Source organism: Lepidothrix coronata, unplaced genomic scaffold (assembly GCF_001604755.1).
Source record: "Lepidothrix coronata isolate B3197 unplaced genomic scaffold, Lepidothrix_coronata-1.0 Scaffold52, whole genome shotgun sequence".
NCBI lineage: Eukaryota > Metazoa > Chordata > Aves > Passeriformes > Pipridae > Lepidothrix > Lepidothrix coronata.
This window is the reverse complement of record NW_016690232.1, coordinates 933,444-956,716: the sequence shown is the minus strand read 5'-3', so window position 1 is coordinate 956,716 and position 23,273 is coordinate 933,444. Positions and strand designations below refer to the sequence as shown.

At 39.7% G+C, this 23,273-nt stretch overlaps 2 protein-coding genes across 5 annotated transcripts in view; one reads left to right on the top strand and one right to left on the bottom strand.

Moving 5' to 3' along the window:
* Window positions 1–4,662: 4,662 nt before the first annotated feature.
* Window positions 4,663–20,337, top strand: TROVE2 (TROVE domain family member 2). 2 transcript variants are annotated; one of them, XM_017815743.1, is made up of 8 exons: window positions 4,663–5,243; window positions 5,923–6,143; window positions 6,398–6,544; window positions 7,822–7,959; window positions 8,118–8,234; window positions 8,963–9,076; window positions 9,474–9,620; window positions 10,852–20,337. In XM_017815743.1, exons 1-8 carry the CDS (start codon window positions 4,664–4,666, stop codon window positions 11,002–11,004), a joined length of 1,617 nt encoding a protein of 538 aa, XP_017671232.1. In that variant the 5' UTR covers window position 4,663; the 3' UTR covers window positions 11,005–20,337. The 2 variants fall into 2 exon arrangements, with proteins under 2 accessions (XP_017671232.1, XP_017671234.1); XM_017815745.1 differs by lacking the exon at window positions 10,852–20,337 and having other exon boundaries at window positions 8,963–9,069; window positions 9,474–9,615.
* A 337-nt stretch (window positions 20,338–20,674) lies between these two features.
* Window positions 20,675–23,273, bottom strand: part of GLRX2 (glutaredoxin 2) — a 3,656-nt gene continuing 1,057 nt past the window's right edge. Inside the window, exons 1-4 of one of the 3 annotated variants that reach the window (XM_017815750.1) lie at window positions 22,527–22,629; window positions 22,311–22,380; window positions 21,710–21,886; window positions 20,675–21,170 (exon numbers count right to left, since the gene is read on the bottom strand). In XM_017815750.1, coding sequence (XP_017671239.1) covers window positions 21,051–21,170; window positions 21,710–21,886; window positions 22,311–22,373 — 360 coding nt within the window. In that variant the 5' untranslated portion in view covers window positions 22,374–22,380; window positions 22,527–22,629 and the 3' untranslated portion in view covers window positions 20,675–21,050. Of the gene's footprint in view, window positions 21,171–21,709; window positions 21,887–22,310; window positions 22,381–22,520; window positions 22,630–23,273 lie in introns of those variants that run through there. The other 2 variants (XM_017815751.1, XM_017815749.1) reach the window with 2 other exon arrangements.

The following is a 23,273-nucleotide window of genomic DNA, read 5'->3' as shown; positions in this document are numbered from 1 at the left end:
GCGGCCCCGCCGCCGCTCGGTGTCCCCGGCGCGTCCCCCGCCCGTTCCCCCGCGGGCTCCGGCGCTGCGGCACCGCCCGGCCCCGCCCGGGCCGCGGCCGCGCAGGCAAGTGGCGCGTCCCGGGGTGCGGGGGGAGCGGGGTGCGGGCTCCCCGTGCCAGCCCCGGGGGCCCCAGGGATGGGGGCGGAACGTGGGGAAGCCAGGGGGGCACCCCCGGCGGCACCGGGGCGAGAGGAGCCCCGCGGGGCATCGCCGGGCGTGTCCCTGTGTTACGTAGCTCCCCCGTCACGTGTGTTTATCGCCTTTATAGAGACTGACAGCTGCGCTCCGCTATCGGCTTTAGGTGCTCCTGCCTCGTAATTCTCTTCTGCGTAAGCTAAGCTGCCTTTGCCCCCCAGTCAGAGCATTTTTTTTTTTAAGCAGGCGGATTCTTGCAAATGGTGCGGTAGAAACGTGTGAGTGGGTATGTGATTCGTGTACTCTGATATCTTCTGTGCTGCCATCGGACATCGCTCCGTTTGTGATTTGGGAAGTGTTCTCCTGGAGTTCCAATTGACGTACAAGTGCTTATTTTCAGAAGTATGGGGACTATGTTGTCAGAGCTGTGCTACAGCACAGGCCTGTTTTGTTACCACCATAATTTGGTCTGATGGTTTTAGTCTCTCTGCTCAGTGAATCAGAAGACAGTATTTATAATCTTCAGTTTAATTTCAAGGACTGAGTGAGAGGGTGCAGTTTCTTGTGGAACGAAGTATATGTGGTTTTGAAATATTTGAAGACAATTTGAAGCATTGTCTTTAAAATGTCAGTGAGTTTTCTACATCTGACTTTTTCAAAGCTTAATTCCATCGGCTTTCAACAAAGTTTGGTTCATCATTGTTAACCTGGCAGTTAAACTTAAGAACTTAAGCTAGAATCTACGGTTCTGTTAATGGTTTTGCTTTATGTGTTTTTTTCATATATACCTGAAACTTGTGCTTTAAGACATTTTATTTCGTAGGAAGACTCATGGCGAATTGTGAAAGTCACAGAAATTAATAGAGGTCAATTTACAGAACTAAATCATGCTTTGGCACAGCAACATAAAGATATTGACTTAGCAATCCAGACTTAAGTGTAGACTGTTTCAGAGCAGTCAAAGCCATATTTTACTTAGGAATTCATATGATGGTTGGAATATAGTGTTTTTCCTCTTCCCTTAATTACGGGGAGCAACCTTCGAGTTTAGTTCAGCAATTTTTGTTGTAAAATACCTGGTCTGTGACTTCTAAGGCTTTTCACATATTTGCTTGTATCCCAGTAGCTCAAAAATTGAAAATGCTTATGGGGCCAGAGTATCATTGATAAATCCTTGCATGAGTGTTTGAAATTCAGGTTTCCTGCTGTAGCTCAGCAGATGAAGAGTTGGGTTATGGTAGAACATAAGTTAAATGATTATTTGCATTTATCCATCTGTGAGAGTGAAAGTTTTCTGTTGTGCAGATGTTAAAGGAGAAAATAAGATTGAGGTCTGGGCAGAGGAGAGACACTGGGAATAGCTTTGGGAACTTGTGAGATTAAAATGTAAAATAGGGTTAGAAATGGCCAACATGACTTGAATAGCTCAACTGTGAGTAAGTGCTTTTCAGGTAGTTCCTGGCTAAGTGTCAATTTGATACTTTTAGTGTGACTGTTTAGTGGTGGTATAAATTGCAGATTTCAAAGGTAATTTTTAAAATAGATATTTATTTTAAAGAATTTACAGTTTGTGGTAGGATCCAAAATATTAGGTTGGGTTGAATCTCTTTTTAAAGCTCTGAGGCAGCAAGAAGCCATTAGAGACAAGTCTGTGTCCTAGATTTCATATCAGAAAGCATTAACAACTTTATTAAAGGTTTCAGAAGACTTGCTGTGGGCATTTTTAATGGGATAAGTGCTGCAGGGAATTCACTCTGTTGACATACTGTGTTGTATCTGAGAAGATAACTTTGAGAGCTGAGTGAACATGAAGCTCTACAAAAGGTGGAGGTTCTAACAGCATCTGGTTCTGGAGCTCGTAGTATATTTCTAAGAAGGCAAATTAAAGTGCTAAGTGTCAGAAAAACTAAGAGAAGCTTCAGAAAAGCAAGGAGTGTACATTTGCAGCTATCTTTTCTATTATGGGTTTGTGTCAGAAGCCTGTGGATGGACGCACATAAGTCTTTTTGACACTGAGTCCATGAATAGCCTAGTCCATACAAAAGTAAATATAAAAATTATGCCTTATTAACATGCCTAAGTTAGGTTACTTACACAGTGTAATAGAGGAGTGCAGCAGGAGAATTTTTTTGTCTGAGGGTTAGCTCTAAACTTCTTTAAAACAATGCAATTAAAATCATACAGCGTATTTGCACGTAACAATGGAGAAGTGAATTGTTTGCCTTTCAGGATGGTACCTTTAATGGAAATACTGATCTTGTGTCACAGTATTTTATAAAACATCTAGATTTCAAATCAGATAAATATCATTTTTAAATTGAGAAATGGTATCATTTTTAGGTTTGTTCCCATCTGTGGGGTGGTGATGACGATGGCAGCTAATTTGTATTAGTGACTAGAAAACTGAGTGTGTGAGGACTAGTGAGACCCTCCAAGTGAAAATTAAAATAAAGTGGACATATCAGAACGAACCTGTGCACAAATTGATAAACACAGGAAAAAACTCTGAAATATTCCAAGTAGTGCTGATATTTCTTAATATAATCAGCCAAGTGAGACGTTTGATTTAACTGAAGACATGGTTCTTCCAGTTCATTTTAAGTCTTGATAATCCATAGGTGACTGAAAAGAGTTTTCTCATTTGTCTCATTTTAATGTAGTAGTATTTATTTTAGCAGGGGTATGAAAGGTAGAGCAAGAAATTATTCTCAATATTTCATGTATTTGGAGATCTCATTATTCACCATGATCCTTTATGCTACTCATTCTCATCTTCCTTTCAAGATAATGGTGTTTTTCAGTATCCATGTACTGGAAATAAATGAATCTAGACATTAAAAGGTGCTGATATGGTATTCATGCACTGAGAATACCACCCTTGTTATTTTCAGTGTATTTGCATGCCTCAGATGTCAGTGAAAAAGTCAACTCAACCATGATTTGTATTTAAATAGGTTTGGCAGGAGACATGGTTAGAATATATAATTTAATCACTAAGAAAAATAGTGATGCTCTGAATGAAACAATGAAAGATATTTCTTAGATAATTTCTAACTGAAACCTGCTTTTTTAAACCAAGTGCCAGCATATGGCTTCTGTTTTTATGATTTTAGGAGATTGTAGAATGTAATGGGAGCACTGCTGGTTATCATTTGGTTCTGGAGGCAGATCAGCACAGATGTTGTACAGGAAAAACAGGAAAGGTGCATTTCTAGTCACTTACAGAGAAAGGGAAATTCCGAGTCAAAGAGGGAGGGAAGTTGTTTGTAAACAAAGTGCTTACCTAAACTGGGGGGAAAAACATCTCTGTCTGTGTTAGTCACATTTATTTATTCGAGCTTATCCTGGTAAATGGATAATAAAAAAAAGGATAATAAAAAATTAAAATAAATGCTTTTATTCATCTTCAGCATCGGCAGGAGCATGTCAAAAGTAGATATTTGCAATACTTTAGAATTGTTCAGTGGATTTCTTGGAAATGTCATTTGTGTGTTCTCAGACTTCAGTCTGTGTGTGTTTTAAGATGTGTACAGTTTGATAGAGTGGATTATTGGTGCTGCTTTTTTTTTAATAGGAGCTCTTGGTGCTATTTAATGTCTTTTTATTATTTGGCGAGAACTGAGACAACTAAATTTATTGTTGCACTATTAATGTTTTGGAGGTAGTGATGATGATTAATTTTTTTACCCTTGCCTTGCTGATTTGATTTCACCTGCATTTATTAATTTTAAATGTCATGGCTTGAATTTTACCATGCTGGATGTTCTCCAAGTAGGAGCAGTGATGTTGCCTGGAAATATTACAGCTGAACTCTCTTACAACTCAGGAGTGTATCAAGATCTGAAAGACTGAGAATTTTTGTGCTGTAAAGTGGTACAGAATTTTTTATGTCTTGAGTTTTCTTTCATCTCACTTGGAACAGCAGACTATTTGAGCCTGTAACAAAGACAATTCGTTCTTGAGGTACTCAGCTGTTAAAAAGCTGTTGTCTAAGCCTCACGGAAACCCACCATATATAAACTCTCATGAAGTCTTCTGACTAAACAGTTTTAAATTATTTTAGTTCTATATTTTACCCTCATTTTTCTCCAGTTGGTCAGTATTAGCAATTCTTCAGCAAAATAGAGTAGGGTAAGATGTGAGTTTTGAGCTGTTTAGTCTGCAGTCCAAAAATCTAGGTAAGAAAGTCATGTAATCTATTAGTGGCAAAAGGCTTTAACATCAGACATGGGTTTTGTGTAGTTTCTAAGCTTGTTCCAAAGAAGTAAGTTTGTCACCATTATAACTCAGAGATTTTTTTTGTTGTTGTTTGTTTTCCCCCAAAAATGTGCATTATTGCACACCGAGAGTGCGCTCTGATTAATTTTATGAAGGAAACGTGTAGACAAGATACATTTGCTTTGCTAAAAAGTGATGAAAGAGTAGTCATCGGGTCTTTTTTGTAAAATTTATTATTCTTTCAACAGGCCTCTTGGAAGTCTAAACCATGGAGGATGAGGAGAGCGGAGTGCAGCTCCCGAGTGAGAGGCAGGCGCCCGGCTCCGAAGGCGGTGACGTGTGGAGTGTCACCGACACCAGCCGACTGCGGCACTTCTTGTGCTTCGGCTCCGAGTGTGGCGCTTACCACATCAGGGAGCAGAAGCTGGGCTTCGAAAATGCAGAAGCCTTGCTAAGACTGATCGAAGAGGGCAGGGGTTGTGAAGTTGTTGAAGAAATAAAAGCGTTTAGCCAAGAGGGCAGAGCAGCAAAGCAGGAGCCCCTGCTTTTTGCCCTTGCAGTTTGCTCGCAGTGCTCTGATGTGAAAACGAAACAAGCGGCGTTTAAGGCTGTCCCCGAGGTGTGTTGCATACCAACCCATCTCTTTACTTTCATCCAGTTTAAAAAAGATCTGAAGGAGGGCATGAAATGTGGCATGTGGGGCCGTGCACTGAGGAAAGCTGTTGCAGATTGGTACAATGGAAAGAATGGCATGGCTCTTGCTTTAGCAGTTACAAAATATAAGCAAAGAAGTGGTTGGTCTCATAAAGATCTTCTGAGGTTGTCCCACCTAAAACCTGCCAGTGAAGGTAATAAATTTTTATTTACCTGAAAATACTGTGTTTTAAACCTTTTATATTTATTGTGGAAGTATTTTGGAAACCCGAGTACCATTGTAGATGAATTCTTAGTGAGCGTATCTTGTAAATTGCGTACTAAAAATGTGAGGGTTTGTATCAGAAATTGACCTGTTTGTCTTCAAGATAAACAGTTTGTTCTTTTTCTTCCATATGTCAAGAGAAGATAAAATAACACAATTTCCTCATTTTGTTCTTATTTGCTTACAAATGATGAAATAACGCTTTTTTTGTTATTTGTTAAGATCTGTTGGTGTCAAATCATAGAATCATAGAATGGTTTGGGTTGGAAGGGACCTTAAAGATCATGTTGTTCCAAGCCCCTGCCAGGGACAGGGACACCTTCCACTAGACTGTGTTGCTCAGAGCTCCATCCAGCCTGGCCTTGAACACTTCCAGGGATGGGGCATCTACAACTTCTCTGGGCAACTTAGCAAAGATATTAGGCTTCTTAGTTCTAAGGGGAATAATACAGTAATTAAAAGTACTGCTCTAAATTGTATGTCTGACCTTTTTAATAGGTGTTTGGCAGGTCTGAGGTTGAAACCTGCTGACTCATTAGCGTGAGAGTGATAAATGCCAGTATACAGATGGTAATCCTGCTGGAAAAAATGTTTTCTTTTTTCAATAGGAATTGCTATAGTCACTAAATATATTACCAAGGGGTGGAAAGATGTCCAAGAAGCTTATAAAGAGAAAGCAGTTTCTATTGAGACTGAAAAACTCTTAAAGTATCTGGAGGCTGTGGAGAAAGTAAAACGCACAAAAGATGAATTGGAAGTTATTCATTTGATAGAGGAATATGGTCTAGTTAGAGAGCATCTCCTGACAAACCACCTGAAATCTAAAGAGGTAGGTGAACTTCATTAGCTTTGAATTCTCTTTAGGGTAATGCTTTTTAGAGTCCTAGGTCTAGATTTCTGTAAAAAGTAGCCGTTATGCTGTTCTTCAAGTTGTTTGCCCAAAGAGCTGATTTAAAGTAATTAAGTTCAATGTATAATTTGTACATTTATTTGAAAATATGCTTATTCAATGTTCAGATTTCAGTTCTTGTAGTTTGGGAATCTTGTCTTTCTGTTTTTTCATTTCTCTTTCTTTGACCATAGGTTTGGAAGGCATTGCTGAAGGAAATGCCCATCTCTGTATTGTTGAGAAATTTAGGAAAGCTGACAGCAAATTCAGTGCTGGAACCACGAGGTTCAGAAGTGGCAATAGTATGTGAAAAACTGAGAAATGAGAAACTGCTAAAAAAGGTAAGAACTTTTTCATAATCGATGCCAGCCCTTGTGGGTTTTAATCTCTTCCCTTACTGTATTTCTTCAGCCAACTTCTTTACAAAATAAAACTGATGTTCTTTGGAGGAGCTGTGTAGTTTATTCTTAAATGAGGGCTGTGGCAAGCTTTAGCTCTGGGGTTCATGTGTTCCTTCTGAGTCTTGTAATTTAGAATCAGCAAGGCAAGCTTAAAAAAGGAGTGAAGTCACTTGTATAAGATCCTAGAAAGTGAATGAAGAAACCAGCATAGCAGTTGAGGGGAAAAGGAGATTTTTCTCCTTTCAGATTGCTTTACTATCCATCAAAGAGGTAAGAAAATAAGAGGGAAAAGAGGATTCCCCAAAGGGAGAAGAAAATATCCAGGAATGTAATGGAAGATAGAAAGGACAAGTGCCTTTACCAACAGTTTTGTGAGTTGGGAAGATTAAAATAAGGACCCTTAAATTATTCAAGGCTATTCAAAGCTAATTTGAGCACAACAACTTCGGTCCCTTTTTTCCCATCCCGCTGCTCTTCCCTTTCTCTGGTTCCTTCTTTAATCAGGCATAGGCACTGGAGAAGGGAGAGCAAAGATGGTGGTGCAGTACCTTGATGGAAGAAAGGTGGTGGACAGGTGTTCAGATTTGCTGAGGTTTGCTGCTGGCAGTGATTAATGACTGAAACTCTCCCTGAGAAAAAAAAAAAATAACAAAATGTTGATAACTCAGTAAAGCAAAGATGTGGTTTAGCACGAAACAAGTTATATGGTTTATGTATGGAAAGCAAAAAAATAAAAATGCTTGGAATGTTTTATAGCAAGAGGAAAATGAATGCTGTATTCTGAAAATAGTTTCTTTGTCCGGTGTTATTGTATTGGATATAAAACTAGTTTTAAGTTTGTTCTTTTCCTAGCTCAGCTGCTTTCCCCTCAGCAGGACAGGGACTTTCTCTTAGTGTAACCCTGTGATGGACAATCACAAAGCTGTGAAGTTTTACCAAAATTCTGGTGATGGCTTAATATTTGGTGTTGATTGGAGGATTCTGGAAAGGTGATGAGGTCCATCACCAGTGACTGAGGAGTATCAGTTCATACAACAGCTGTGGAAAGGCTGCATGAACTCTTCAAATTTAATGAATTTAAAGTAACAGTATACTGAGCCAGAGATTTTTGTAGGAGAACCTTATTTTTTCTGTTCAGTTTGTTACTGCTTTGTTGGTTTTTTTTTAAAGGAGGTCAAATTTTCAAGAAGCTCAGTTTTTATTTCTTTTGCCTGTAGGGTAAAATACATCCATTGCATATTTTGGTTGCATTAGAAACATATAAAGCTGGACATGGAAGCAGAGGGAAGCTTTGGTGGCGTCCTGATGAAGACATTTTAGAAGCTTTAGATGCCTCATTTTACAGAGCTTTCAAGGTAATACAGTTCTTCAGTTTGTTAAGCCTTTTTAAGGGTTCTGTGTTTTCTGAAAGCTTATCACGAAACGTTTGTGGGGTGGGTAACGGTGCTAAAACTTTGGCAACAATACTAATTATGTGTACCTATCTTCTTTTTTTCTCTTTTTTTCCTCTTAGACACTTGAACCAACAGGAAAACGCTTCTTACTTGCAGTTGATGTCAGTGCATCAATGACACAAAAAGTTTTGGGCAGTGTGCTCAATGCGAGCACTGTTGCAGCAACGATGTGTATGGTGAGGCATTGCATTTCTTTTATTTGTAACTGGTCTTTTGATACAAAGGTGCCTTAAAGCTGGTTAGAAATCAGGAGGAAACTTATATATAATATTTTTTGGGGTATGGAAGGCGTGACCTTGCGCCTTACTGGTAGATCAGTTCCTTAAAGTTCCTGGTAACCATATTCAGAAAGATCGGTTTCAAGAAGTTGGTTTCAAGGATAAACCAAAGTGGTCAGGGCAGCTTTTTCACTTAGCTGAAAATACATTTTAATTTTTTTCAGAAGCACTTATGGAATAATACAGATTGGATTAAGGAATTTTAGAATAAATCCTGTGTGCATTTGAGTTATCCATGTGGCCTTTATTCACAATCACCTTCCCCTCAATTTGGTGTTGCAAAGCTGCTGTGTTGCATCGTATTCTTGTATTATAGAGGAGTTGACCTTTTGTTAGTGTTTAAAAACACTCAATATTTTTAAGTCAGAGGGGAGAGAAGAAATATAGAAGTATCTTTAGTTGTAGTAATTAGAGCAGTTCTTGAGCTCTGATTTTGACAGTGCTTATTTGCAGTAAAATATTACAGAATATTTAAAGTGTAGAGTGAACTGTTGGTGCATATGAGGACCCTGGTGTCTTAAATGCAAAAGCATGTCATGCTGTGTGTTTGGTAGGGAATGGCTCAATCCAGACATTAAAAATTCAGAGTAATATAACTAAATTATTTTTGTCTTCCTCTTTCTCAGGTTGTAGCACGTACTGAGAAGGATTCCCACATTGCTGCCTTTTCACATGAAATGGTCCCGTGTCCAGTGATGGCTGATATGACGTTACCTCAAGTTTTAGTGAAAATGTATGAAGTATGTAAAAAAAAAAAAAAAAAAAAAAAGTCTCAGCAGTTACATTGTATTTTCTTTGTAATCAGTTTTATTACTTTGTGTAGTGTGTATCTCTGTAGCAAAACATTGGATTTTTTGGTCCTTTTTATTTAGAGAAAGTCCAAAAAATGTCAATATTTCAGATATTAAACATTGCAATTTAGAATGGCAGTGCTAGGTCACAATGAGTTGAAAATAAAGTTAAAAAAACCCCGACTCAACTAAAAAAAAACCTGGTCAAAACTAAGATGAAATGACTAAGTTTAACAAAAAAACCTCTGTGTGATAAAGCATGAAGTTTACATAAAAGGTAATTTGTCCATGGTTTACTAATTTCAGTATTAATGTGTTCCACGTATATTTATTTTTTTCCCTTAAGATTCCAGTGGGTACCACTGATTGTTCCCTTCCAATGATATGGGCTCAAAAAACTCAGAGGGCTGTTGATGTCTTCATTGTATTTACTGATAACGAGACCTTTGCTGGAAATACTCCTCCTGCAGCAGCCCTTAGAGAGTACCGAGAGGTAAACATGCTTCTGACTGTTCATGATTAGTGAATGCAGTACAAAAATAAATACCAGCTCTAAAGATGTTTTAGGGACTGAATTAGTTGTGGCTGTGTTTCAGTAAATAATTATATATTGTTAAAAACTGCTCAGTTCTGCAGTTAGGTAGAATTAGTGGACATAGGGCACTAATTGTGCACATTTAAAACCACAGGATTACTATAAGGATTTGTAATTAGCCTACCCTGCTTGGTGTATTGCAATATCCATGAAACTTTGTTTGCTCTTCAGGGAATATATGAATTTTTGCATTCGATATATAATTGGTTGAATACATTTTTTTTAATAGTTCTTACAGAATGAAATTTGGCTCACAGAATTAAATTTACCCTTGGTGTCTGCAGTAGTTACCAAAAAGTTTAAATAAAGTAATGAAGATAAGCCTATAGGAAGGTGTCAGTAGGGTGAGGTGGCACTATTTTCTGAAGAAAGCCCATTATGTTTTAAAGGGACTACTCTAAGCTTAATAATTTTAAAATAGAACAAAGAAAAATAGCCTTTCCAAGCACATTGCTATTAGAAACTCAGCAAACAATCTTTTAAAGAAACTGTTTTTTAAACTACAAAAAATACTTCTGGTAAACATGTGTGTATGAACTGTGTTTTAGTTTTCTTAGTTGAGATTAGCTCCCATTCCTAAATTTGTTCTGTAAAGAAAGAGTTCCTGCACTCTGGCCTTCATGCCACTTGCTTTGCTTTACCTTAGAGATTACTTACCTGCAAATTCAGTTTATTTAGCAGAATTGTCCAGACCACAGTTGTTGTATTTATTCAAGCAACATTTGGAAATCCTTGCCTTAGACAAAAATGCACTCTCTGAGTCTGTTAGGTGACTTCATAATTATTATTGAGTTGTCTCTAAGAATGAACTGCATAATAGCAAATGCAGTGTTTGCATTTGAAATAATCTACAAATTGTAGTATTGCAGGAAATTTTTGCTAATATACCTCATTGCAATTATTTCCATTTATTTAAATATGTCTGCTACAGGTTAAACACAATGTTAGCAGGCAGTCTTCAGCTCTGATTGGGGCTTATCTCGTTTCTATCAGTATGGCTATTCAGACAGTGGTTTATGCAAGCAAGATTTGGCCCTCTGGCGTGTTTAAGTTACTGTATATATATGTTCTGCCATGTTTTACTCTGTATGTGTTTTCTGACTTTTTTTTTTTTCTGTCCTTCCTCTAGAAAATGGGTATTCCTGCTAAACTGATTGTTTGTGGAATGACCTCAAATGGTTTTACAGTGGCAGATCCAGATGACAGAGGCATGTTGGATATATGTGGCTTTGATACAGGAGCTTTGGAGGTTATTCGAAACTTCACTTTGGATTTGATTTAATTTTTCTAGGCATTTGCTCTTCCCAGTGGGTCCATTGCTGGCAACAGACTTCACCCTGGGAACTCCCAGGCAAATATACTTTATTAGATTATGGCATATTATATACATATCAGAATGTTACGTGAGGTGGTGGCAGTTCAAGCATCTCTGACTAGAGCTTCTCACTAAGGTGTTTGTAAGGTTGAACATAACTATGGTCTCATGCAAATCCTAACAAATTAAGAAAAACTCAGCACTTGCATCTCTAGTGTCAAAATAACTGTCAGTAGCCAGTGATCCCTCTGCTACTGGAGGTGGCACCACCCGTCACCCCTGTCATGCCTGGACTTGGTGCCACACAGGAACACCCTGCGCAGCTCGGACACTCAGTTGAATCAGATCGCCCTTCAGAACCCTGCAGCACAGCTGGCAACCCTTCTCCACACCCTTTGAGAAAGGCATCTCGACTCCTGAACCACCTTCCTTGTCTCCAGCATGCTTATTTTCCCAAGGCAGTTTGTTTTTTTTTATCTGTCCACGCACTCGAGACTTTTCTTGGACTTATTCCTGTATCAGTCTAGACACCACAGAGCTGGAGTTTGCCAGAGCATCATCCCTTGAGTGTTACCCACAGTAACTGTGTGTGCTCAGAGTCCTGTGGCCCATCAAAAGCCAGTCTGTATCTGTTCCAGAGGGTAAACAGGACCCCCTGTCATGACCAGATAACAGCAAGGGCACAATGTGCTGTACAAACCCTTGGTCCACTCAGCTTCAGCAGGGTCTGCCTGGCCAGCCTGGCCTGCACCACATGCATCACCCCGTCCCTGTTGTCCTCCAGTTCCACAGCATCCACTGACTTGAAGAGAGGGATGGTTTTGCCTGGGCTTATGGAAGATGCCACCACAGCAAACATTTCCATGGCATCGTGCCAGACCCTGCTCTTGCTGTCCACCAGTGCTGGAGTCAGCCCAAATGCCAGCTTGGCCAAGTCCAGCTCCCCAGTAGGGGAAGTGAAGAAGGCCACGATGATGACCACGTCCTCTTGGACTCTGGAGTTGTTGAGCTGCAGGTACTCTCACTGCAGCAGCAGGCCCAGCACCTGCTGAGAATGCGCTGCTTTCATCAGCCACAGGAACAGGGGCTTGTACTCCTGCTGGATGGCCAGCTTCTTGTCCCCCCAGGACTTCACCAGCAGCAGAGACGAGTGGTGCCAGGAAGGCCTGGACCTGGTCACCCAGTGCCAGCAGATGGATCACCTTCAGTGCCCTGAGCACCACTTGAAGTTGGAGTAGTTGAGGAGTGTGTAAAGGAAGCTGATGAGCCCCAGGAGGCCAAGGGCAGGGATAGAGGTTGCTGCTGCCTGGCTGGCACCTCGAACCACCCTCTTCAGCTCCTCCACAGCTTGAGTGCAGTTCTTATTGTCCTCCTGGTCCAGTAGGTGAGCCTGCAGCTCCTGGGTCAAAAATCTGGACTTCAGGATGGGCTGGATGGGAGGCAGTGGTGCTGTGTCCTCACCCACCCGCAGACTCCTCCAGCTCCAGCCTAGGAGCAGAATGAAGTCCCCATAATCCAAGAGGAAGCAGTGACCTGGTGCTCACTTAAACAGAAACAACTCTATGGGGCCGGATGCAATCCATCCAAGGGTTCTGAGAGAGCTGGCAGACGAGCTGGCCAAGCCACTCTCCATCATTTTTCATTAGTCCTGGCTCACCAGGGAGGTCCCAGATGACTGGAGGTTGGTTAATGTGACATCCTTCTAGCAGAAGAGCCTGAAGGAGAATCCAGGAAACTACAGGTCTGTCAGCCTGACCTTGGTGCTGGGAAGGTTACTGAACTGATCGTTTTGATCACACAGCACATGCAGGACAACCAGGGGAGCAGGCCCAGCCAGCAGGGGTTTATGAAAGGCAGGTCCTGCTCCACCAACTTGATCTTCTGTGACATAGTGGATGAGGGAAAGGCTGGAGATACGTCTACCTGGACTGTAGGAAAGCATTTGACGCTGTTTTCCACAGCATTCTCCTGGAGAAGCTTGGATGGGTGCACTGTTCAGTGGATAAAGAACTGCTGATGGCCGGGCCCAGAGAGTGGTGGTGAAGGGAGTTGCCTCCAGCTGGTGGCTGATCACCAGTGATGTCCCCCAGGGGTCAGTAGGGGGGCCAGTCCTGTTTAACATCTTGTTGATCTGGATGAGAGGATCATTTGCATATGACCTGAGGTTGGGCAGCAGGAGGGTTGATGGCCTGGAGGATAGGAAGGTGCTGCAGGGGGATATGGGCAGCCTGGATCCATGGGCCCAGGACTATTGGATGAAATTCAACAAGGCCAAGTGCTGGGTCCTGCACTTGAGTCACAACCACCCCGTGCAGCACTCCGGGCTTGGGGAAGAGTGGCTGGAAAGCTGCCTGGTGGGAAAGGATCTGACCTGTATCAGCAATAGTGTGGCCAGCTGGACCAGGACAATGATTGTCCCTCTAGACTTGGCACTGGTGAGGCCACACCTCAAATCCTGTGTCTAGTCAAGCATTGGAACAAGCTGTCCAGGGAAGTGGTGGAATCATCATCTCTGGAAGTGGTCAAAAAACTCGTGGATGTGGTGCTTAGGGGCGTGGCTGAGTGGTAGATGTGGCAGTGTTAGGTTAAAGGTTGGACTCAATGAACTTAGAGGTCATTTCCAACCATAATGAGCCTGTGATTCTTTGTTACCTTTTTGTGAAGGGAAAACAAGAAAAGCGGATGAGAAATCTCTTTTCTCTTTTTTCCTGTTGCACACAATTTAAAATAACAGTGGGAAGTTTGCTAAAAGTGGCTACAGGGTATACATAATTTAATTTCACTTATAATAGGTTATAAATATGGAGAGATTTTTAATTTCCCCCTCCCCTGTTGCTGTGGAATGCTTGTTTGCGAGAATAAATTGACCAATTACTTTTAGAATGGGGCTGGAAAAAATGGATTTAGTATTTTTAATAATGTCAGTTTAACAGCAACTTCACTGAGAGGGACTTTTCTTTGGGCTTTTTTAAATCTTTGTATTTTAAGCATTACTAAGGTTCAATGGTTTCCATGGTTACAGTTAAAACCTACTAAACCTAAAAGTATTTTCTGGTACATATTGAGACCATGTGACTGTGATACAGGATAAAAGTTATCCAGGGAAATTTTATACTGATAAAACTGAAAGTGGAAGAGCTCATGCCAGTCTTTTTCTCTGTAGATCATCATCTGAGTTTTCTGGAGTAAATATCTCTTTAGATAAATTGAGGGGCAGTTTCTGCACAATACAGTTTCAGAAGCACTATTTTAGAATTAATACGCTTTACAGGAAGTTCTAAAAACTGTTTTTAGTAGAAAAAGACCTTGGAAATGACTGGGATGCCACATTCAGTCCATATTACAACTTCAGGAAGCATAAGCACACTTTCAGCAAGAGAGATCAACGAGTGCATGTGTCTTGGCCTGCTCTCCAAAGCTGAGTGGGAACAACCAGAAACCATAAGCTACTTTTTTTTTTTTTCCAAAAGAATGTATTCAGTAATACAGAAACAATCCTCCTAACAGGAGAGTATTTCATTTTTAAAAATATTTTTGTAGATTAACGCTACTTCTGATTTCATGAATTAATTCAAGCTAACATGTTTCAAAACTACCTCCAGTTTATAGTGACCAATTCTTAAAAACTTTTATGAACTGTACAGTTGCATCTTTCATGTTCACAAAATCTTGTTTAGGAAGTGATTGAAACTGGATTCTTTTTTTTATTTTTTTATTTTTAGTTTCATAGTAAGACTGTGAGTAAACAAGGAGAAAGCTAGTGAGTATCTTACCACTTTGGAACAGGGATTGATAGCAATTCATGTGTATATGTATTTAATTCTGTGTGTGTTTTATATGTGTCAGTATGGGGGGAAGTTAAAAGATCTCTTTAGTAGATCAGTCTTAAAAGATTAGAAAGGTTTTTTTAGTGATGCTTTTACAACTTCCTCTAAAACATATGTGTGTCAGCCTCTTTTATGCTAATGATGGCTGTTTTAAACAGTGAATTTGATGTTAATTTGAAAATAATTATGATGTATAAAAATAACGCATTTACCCGTTGTGGTAAATAACATGTAAGACCATATTTTTCTGCCTAAAACCTAAGCTTTTAAATGTAAATTCATATTATACTTTTGATACTTGTAACACTTTTCTTTTTGCCTCATACATATTAATTACAAATCCAGAGCTCGCATTCTGTAGTGCGGGTCTCTCTTTTGGTGCTAAAACAGGATGTTACATGTTACTGAAGGTATTCTGCTACTTACTTACACTCTCCTTTAATAAATAAACCAAACCAGTGAGGGAAGCCTTTTCTGACATTAAAACCAGGGCTTAAAGAACTGATGGTAGGAGTGTTACCTTTCAGTGAACATTAATGTAGTCACTTGTGAATTATCATTGCTCTTACAGTATAGCTCTGATAGAAAGCTTGGAGAATACAGGACTGCCACCAGCTCCTCAGGTGACATCAAGGAAAAAAAACGTGTTCCTACAAAAGCTGAGACATAGCACTTTGAGTTTGAAAAAGAAAACCAGCCATTTCATGTGAAAAATTGCATATCATTCTTAGCATCTAAACAAAACACCATATCAATGTGGGGAGTAAACTCATTTGCTCAATACATGTTAATAATTATTTCAAGTAAATGCACTGATGTTTTGGGGTTGGTTTTGGTAGTAATGTGTTTTAAATTACACAGTAGTCAAACATCTGATTAGGTGTTTCCTCTAAGCTAGAGACGTTGAAAATAACTGATGTACTTTTGCAAGTACTTTTTCTTACTTGGAGTAGTATTTGTGAAGTCATAGGAAATATTTTGGACTGAATATAAAATGAAAACTTAAACAGGTGTTTCAAGTAATTTTCAAGTAAACTTACTGCAAATAAAAGGTTAGAATAGTTACTAACAGACTGAATGAACGGTTATAGTGGTGTTGCATCTTTGAAAGCAGTCCAGTTTAAAATACTTGAACTAGAGTGTGTAAGTAAAGGTGAACTTTTCAGTAGAACTGATAGAAATTTTAGCTCCCTGTATTTATTGACACTGGATAGCTCTGACCCATAATAAAAGATAGTCATCCATGCTAGGGTACATAATACACTCCTAAACATTTATAGTGTCTCTGTACAAAAAAATCTTGCTAGAAATAGAATATTCTAAGTGGTTTGGTTACACAATGTAAAACTAGCACTGGTGAGACCACATTGTCGTCTGCTCCTCCCTTAAGATTTACACAGAGAGGGGAAAATGAAGTAAATGCTGACAGCTGAAACTTCATAGTGTGACCTTTGTTTCTATGATTTTCTTTTCGGGTTTGTTATTATCTTCCAGGAAGGGGCATAGAATAACAGTGCTGTGTATTCCTTTTCCCTGGATCTTTATCTTTCCTGGATCTTTATCTGCCCGTACCCTGAATTTTAGGGGACAGCATGACTCATTTGCCATAACATAAATGCGCTGACTTTAGTGTTCAGTTATTAAACTGGTAATTTCCAAGCCAATATCTAGACACGTAAAGAGGCAATAATTACTGTAATGCTTCAAAAATAATAGAAAAAAAGTGAACTAAGACAGAGTTGCTAAGCTGAAGCATTAGTTCAGTGTACGATAAATGACCTACCTTTTCACCAAAGAGGAGGCAGGGACTCTTTGAAATTAATAGTGGTGTTTGCATTGGAGGAACACTTTGGCTAACAAAGCAGAAATGGGGCTGTAATTGTGCAATGCAGTTTATCAGTAAAAATTGAGCAGGGAGAAGTTTAAAGCTAGTTAATTTTATTCAAAATGTTGATTAAAATAAGTCTAAATGCAGAGTGCAACAGCAGAGTGGATGAACGCAGGTTTCCTGCTATCTGACAGAACTGAGAGGTTTCACTTTGGCTGCCATTTCACTGTGACCCCCTTAACAATTCTGCAGTATTAAACAATTATGCAGTCTAAGGCTGTAATGTTCAGGCATTTTAAGAAAGAAAAAAAGGTTCTAATGGTTGGAAGCACAACAGAGGTAAAACATTCTTCTGTAATGAAGGGCTGTAAGGAACAAACATCAAAGGCCAAGGTTCTTCATGGAAGGGACACAATGAAGAATGTGGAGAGGGCCAAGAAATAGAATTTCGTGTCAGGAATTTTAGACCTGGAGCAAGGAGTAGGAGTGTTTGGGATGCTTGTAGAATGAGGTTACAGGCAAAATATGGGGTCTTTACCTACGTTCCTCTGTGTTTAAAAAAAAAGAAAAGTCTAAAAGTAGGTGTAGCTCTGAAGTCAGAAGGGCCAGTCTAAATGCCCACTGTGTGAAGGCTACTAATAACTGGCCCTAAAATACCTTGCTGCTTAAAACCACTATTAAACCTCTTTATTAAACATGAATCATAAGGGGGGTTGTGTTGTTCTTTTGCATTGTTGTTGTTTAACTGGTGCCCATAAATGGTTATGGCTTTAAAAGGCTATTCAACAAAATACATATTCTTGGCTTAAAGAAACACCAGCAGTTTTGGAAGTGTATTTTAATAATGGCTCTGTCTGTAAGAACACTATGAAAATATTTTTGTGCATTGCAAAAAATGCTATGCTGCTGAACCATGTACCTGACTCACAGCTACTGTAACAGAAGCTTTAGTTTTGGTTCCGTTTGGGTTTTTTCTTCTATTATCTTTTTGCTTTACCCTTCCTTTTTTCTGTTAATGTTGATTTTTTTTCTCCTTTCCCTTCTCTTCATCACCTCAGGCCTATACTTGAATCTTTTTTTCACGAGCTCTCATCCATTCCTTTTTCTTATTTTTGCCTCTGTTCTGCCTTTTTGCTGTCATTGAGCGCTTAGCTACTTACACCGGAACTGATGTCATAGTATTTATTTTAATTTTTTTAAGAATGGATTAACTTTTTTCTTTAATTATGTAAATCTTTTACAAAACATTCGATTTGCTGTATCTATCAGATTTTTGGCAAAACTTTGTGTAAAAATCAGTGACAAAAGTATACTTTGTTTATTTACAAAAATCCAACACCTGCCTGTGAATGACTTTATAAAGTAACCTCTTACAATTGGCTTTTCAAATTTTTTTCTAGAATTAGCTCAGTGGTTTGAAACTTTTTATTCCATTAAATATTATCAAGCTGCTGTCATAGGCAGAATTAGGCAAACATTTAAATTAATATTCTGGATAAATGGGCAACTTCTTTGCAGTATTGACTAGAGGAAGTCTTTAAAGAACAGGCTGTAGAAGTAAACCTAAGCAAAGTATCATTTGCTTGTGCTTTTAATCCTTACTTTCTCTGACACTTGATCAGTTTATAGGTTTATTTTGCTGTCTGCAGTGGTTTGCAGTGCAGATATGCTGTAAGCAAGCTGGTTTAATGACTTTCTTGCTGGAATGGTAGAGATTTCATCTCACCATGACACAGTATTGTGTACAAATTGCTGAGTAAGAGTTTGGGGGGGGAAAGGTAATACACTAACTAGGACAGTATATTGTGTATGTGCTGCTCTGAGAGATAACATGTAAGATTAGCTGATTTCGGCAGAAGGTATGGTGTCTTTAAATATGTGTGCTTACATATTTGGATTTATAATTTTGATACTTAAAGCGTGGTTTCTTTAGGTGTTTCTGCATTCTGACTTTTAAGTTCAAAAATATATATATATTTGCATATATATGAGGTATGTGGAGAACTTTTGCAAATGCTTCATTAACGAATAATGAATATAAATAGTTGTTTCCCTAATGTTAACCAGCTTCTTAAGAGTTAAGCACAACTAGTTACAAATAAAATGTCTTTTCATTCTCCTATAAAAGTGCAGTTCTACTCTTTAAAAAGAATTCTGTATAAAAAAAGCAACAGATGGGCACATTCACAGATCTGTCTGCTTAGTTAAAAAACTCAGTGTTTGTTTCCAGCTTCTCAGACTTAGAAGCATGGGATTTAGGCTGGATGAGCAGGTATCCATATCTTTTAGTGGATACATTTTAATATTCAGATCCCAGGGCAAGCATATTTTAAGATAAACAGCTTTGTCCTGGAGACAGTGCTGGGCACAAAATTATGGAAATTTTTAATGACTGTTCTTGAGTCTCTTAATCTGTTTGTTGTTTGGTTTGGTTTTTTTTTTATTATTTCCTAGAGTAGAACCACACTTTAACTGCCATATCATGTTTAAATAACTTAAACATAACATGGCTTTGTGCCATCCAATAATGAAGGCACTGTCTTGCTGCTACTTTCTGTGAAATTATACACAATTAATGAAAAACTATTTGGATGGGGAGCCTTAATATGGTTAAAAAGAAACATAATTAACCCTTTGGGTGCCTTAAGACATATCTCCTTTAATAGACGGGCACTCACTTGGATCTGCAGGCATACAGCACGTTTTCTCCAGCTGGATTAGATTACTGCCTTAAGTGACAGTGCCCTGGGATTTCCGAAGCTTGGAACTCAAAGGGTTATTTTAGACTACTGTTTGAAAAACAAGTCCCTAAACAGGGAACAAAATGAAAAGGTCTTTGAAAAATTCCTTTGCGTACTATTGTTATTATTTTTACATGATGGGTTTATCAGCTTTCAGGGGCAAAATTATTGCTAAACTTCTGAAAACACTTAGCTGGCCGAAGAATTCTACACAGAGAAAAAGAGTACTTGGTATTGTTTTACGACTGTATGTGCAAAATAAATTGCTTTATTAAGTATGAATTCAGGAAGAGATGCACATTTGTGTGTTTATCTTGATGACTGTGCAAAATACAGTAAATGGCAATAAAAATATAACGAGGCCAGTGTGTTTAATTAGCTTATTACACATTAAAGATGCACAGTGGAGACAACTCTATTCTGAAGACTTTCTATAAATGATGCAGTTTCAAACCTGCATCACAAAAATAAAGCTGTCAAATTTAAATTACACTCTTGCAGTCCTAGCTACCTGGAGTTGAAGATAAATGTGATGCTTTTTTCCCTTGAGGGGGAAAAAAGTAGTTTAGGTACATGCAGTGTTGAAAGCAATGGAAATAACAGGAGTAATTCACAAAAACTGAGTAAAAATTAATTGACTAATGTTTTTATTCTAATGTGTGCACCTTTAGTTGTGTAATGGTCCCTTTTACTGAAGAATGGGATAGAATTTTCTACTTGCATATGGACTTCCTTGAAATAACCAAGAGTCTTGGCATTGCCTGTTCTGGCTTTGGATGTACATTGTATGAAACTATTGAATTTTAGCAATTTCTTTTAGACATTTAACTGAAAGTTAAAATGGCTAGTAAACTGCATTCTGATTGTAGAATTTAAGTACTAAATAAACTCTATGCATATTAGACCCATTTGACTTGGTCTTTTTTTTTTTTTATATTGTTGGATAATTGTACAGTAGTTTGTAGCTGCAGTTTAGTGTCAGCTGTCTGGCTCCCCTAGGAGAATTCCTGAATGGCACTGTACAGACTGATACTTTGTAGAGCAGAGTAGAGATGAAAGCCATTACTTCCCCTCTAAAGCTGCCAGACTCTTCATTCCCTTTTCTGTTCAAGTGGATACAGTTTGGGAGCTCGGTGATCAGGCACTGAAATGTGAGAGGCAGACACACACACACACCAGAATTTGTTTGGCTTCATACTTCATTACAATTTGACAGAGAAGAGTTGAATATAAAGGCACCATTAAATTAAACTGACCATTTATTGAAACAAAGCTAGAAAGCAAACTAACCTGCAGAAAAAAAATACCCATCATTTTTGTACAGTTTAGACTTCTCTGAAGCAGGATGTAAGAGCCATGAAATGACATCACTGTCTCACATGTAGAGTCCTGAGTTACATAATGATTTTTAATGACCATTTTGATTATGATAAAGCTTAAGCAAGGACACCAGTTAATTTGCTAAGTCCATAAAGTCTGTCAGAGAATGGTTTGTGATTCAGAAAGCCATGGTTTGAAGTTGTTGAGTGCAGCTCATGCTGTGTATCTTTGTGATCTTCTGCATTCATCTGAAATTCTGTTTATACGAAGGAAGATGAAGCTAAGCTGGATGGCTGCTCAGGAATTTGCTTTTATTTGACACTGATGAACTAAAGGAAGCAGTTTGCCTTCATCATGAAGCCTTTGAGTATCTGTTGCACCTCCAACACAAGTCCCATTGATAAACACTCTTGGAACCTGTCAAGAAAACAAAAATTACATTAGTTACTTCTTGGAAAAAAGATAAAAGTCTTAAGTAAGCCCACATGGACTCTAATACACACAATAGTTGTGTTCTTCTAGATGTATGTGTAATATTAGTGCACAACTCATATGTTTCCATAATATTTACAGAGATGGGAAGCTCTGAGTGCCCCTCAGAAGTGGGATGAAGTCACTGTGTGGGAGTTTGTAATAACTGAGTCAAGTGAGACTGTAGAAAATAAAGAAAATACAAAGCAATTGTTTAACACAATGGATTAAATATACAAATGAAAAACAGATACTTCGGTTATTTCAGTGGCAGTATGGAAAAGATAACTGAGGGATAGCCAGGGGGGCTCTAAAGGAAAAGAGGGTACAGAACCCTTCTGCAGTACCTTGTCTTTAATTTAGGAGCTTGTATCCCAAGTTACTTGTCTCAAAAAGATGAAGAACTTGATATGGACATACCCCAAGGGGCACATGTGTATCCCAAGTTCTTACTTTGCTTGTTATGTGTAGGAGAAGATACTCACTGTTCTGCCACCCGTCATCTGCTCAAGGATGTCCTGGAACAGGCTTCCATTTGTATTTGTGTCCAGTTCCACAGCTGTGTAATTCACATTCAAACCCTCAAAAAGCTTTTTTGCCATTTTGCAGTATGGGCATGTTGTTTTAGAGAAAATCACCACACAGTTGTCTGAAATAATGTTCTGTATGTTCAAAAGAAAGTTTAAGTCAGTGAGGTTTCAGTCAGTGAACTTTGTGCCAGTACATTTCCAACAACATAGAACAGTCATGAAAGCTAATACAGAAGTCAAAACGCTGGTATTATGGTAACAAATACAGGAGGATTACTGCTGGCACCTATGAAGCCATGTTTGACCTGTATTTGACTCCAAAAAATTGAGTAGAGGTCTGAAAAAACATAAAATGGGTGCAGCCTGGGAAGATCAGGTTCCAGGGCTGTGGATAAACAATGCTGCCAGCATGACTTGATAAACATAATAAGCATAAGAACAGGTTCAACATGCAGAACTATTTACAGTATTTCTTTGTATAAATAAGAAAACGTTTTAAGTACCCATAGCTTTTATAAATGTTGAAAATAAGTAAAAGTAGCATAAATAATGTTACCTGTATTTGACTCACAGCAGCATCATTAGACAATCCTACAGAAGTAGACTGTAGGCTCCCCATTCTAGAACTAAAAAGAAATCACAATCAGATATTCGAGCTTTCAGACAAACATCACGTTTTGCAGTTCACAAATTAAGGGTTGGCTTTGTCCTGGGTTTTTTTTAACTGATTTCTCTCTTAGGCGCAAGTTCATTTCAGCTGCACTACCTACACCGTTCTGGTGCTCAGCGCCGGCGGGGGCAGGAGAACAGAGCCGGGTGCTGGAGCTGCCGAGCAGCCCCGGCGGGGCCGTTACTCGCCAAACGCTCCGTTCCCGGCGGGGCCGGACACGTGTCCCGCCCGCCCGCCAGCGGCACCGCCCGAGGCACCCCCCGCCTCCCGCGGGAGCACCGAGATCCGTCCGCGCCGTGCCGGCCCGGCCCCCCGGAACCCCCGCTCCTCCCACGGCACCGTGACACGATCCCGATGCCTGTCCTGATCCTGACCCCGACCTCGATCCCGGGCCTGGTGATCCCTCTCCTCATCCCGATCCTTCTTCCGGTTCCTCATCCCTATCCTGATGCCTCTCCCAGTCCCGAACCCGATCCCGGTCCCTGTCCCAATCCCTATCCCTCTCCTTCTCCCGAACCCGATCCCTCTCCCAGTCCCATCCTGGTCTTAATCCCGATCACGATCCTAATGCCGGTCCCAGTCCCAATTCCCGTCCCGATCCCGATTCCGATCCCTCTCCCAAATCCCAGTCCCGATGCCGATCCCAATCCCGATCCCTCTCCCAGTCCCATCCTGGTCTTAATCCCGATCACGATCCTAATGCCGGTCCCAGTCCCAATTCCCGTCCCGATCCCGATTCCGATCCCTCTCCCAAATCCCAGTCCCGATGCCGATCCCAATCCCGATCCCTCTCCCCCTCCCAGTCCCAGTCCCCATCCCCATCCCCATTCCCATTCCCAGTCCCAGTCC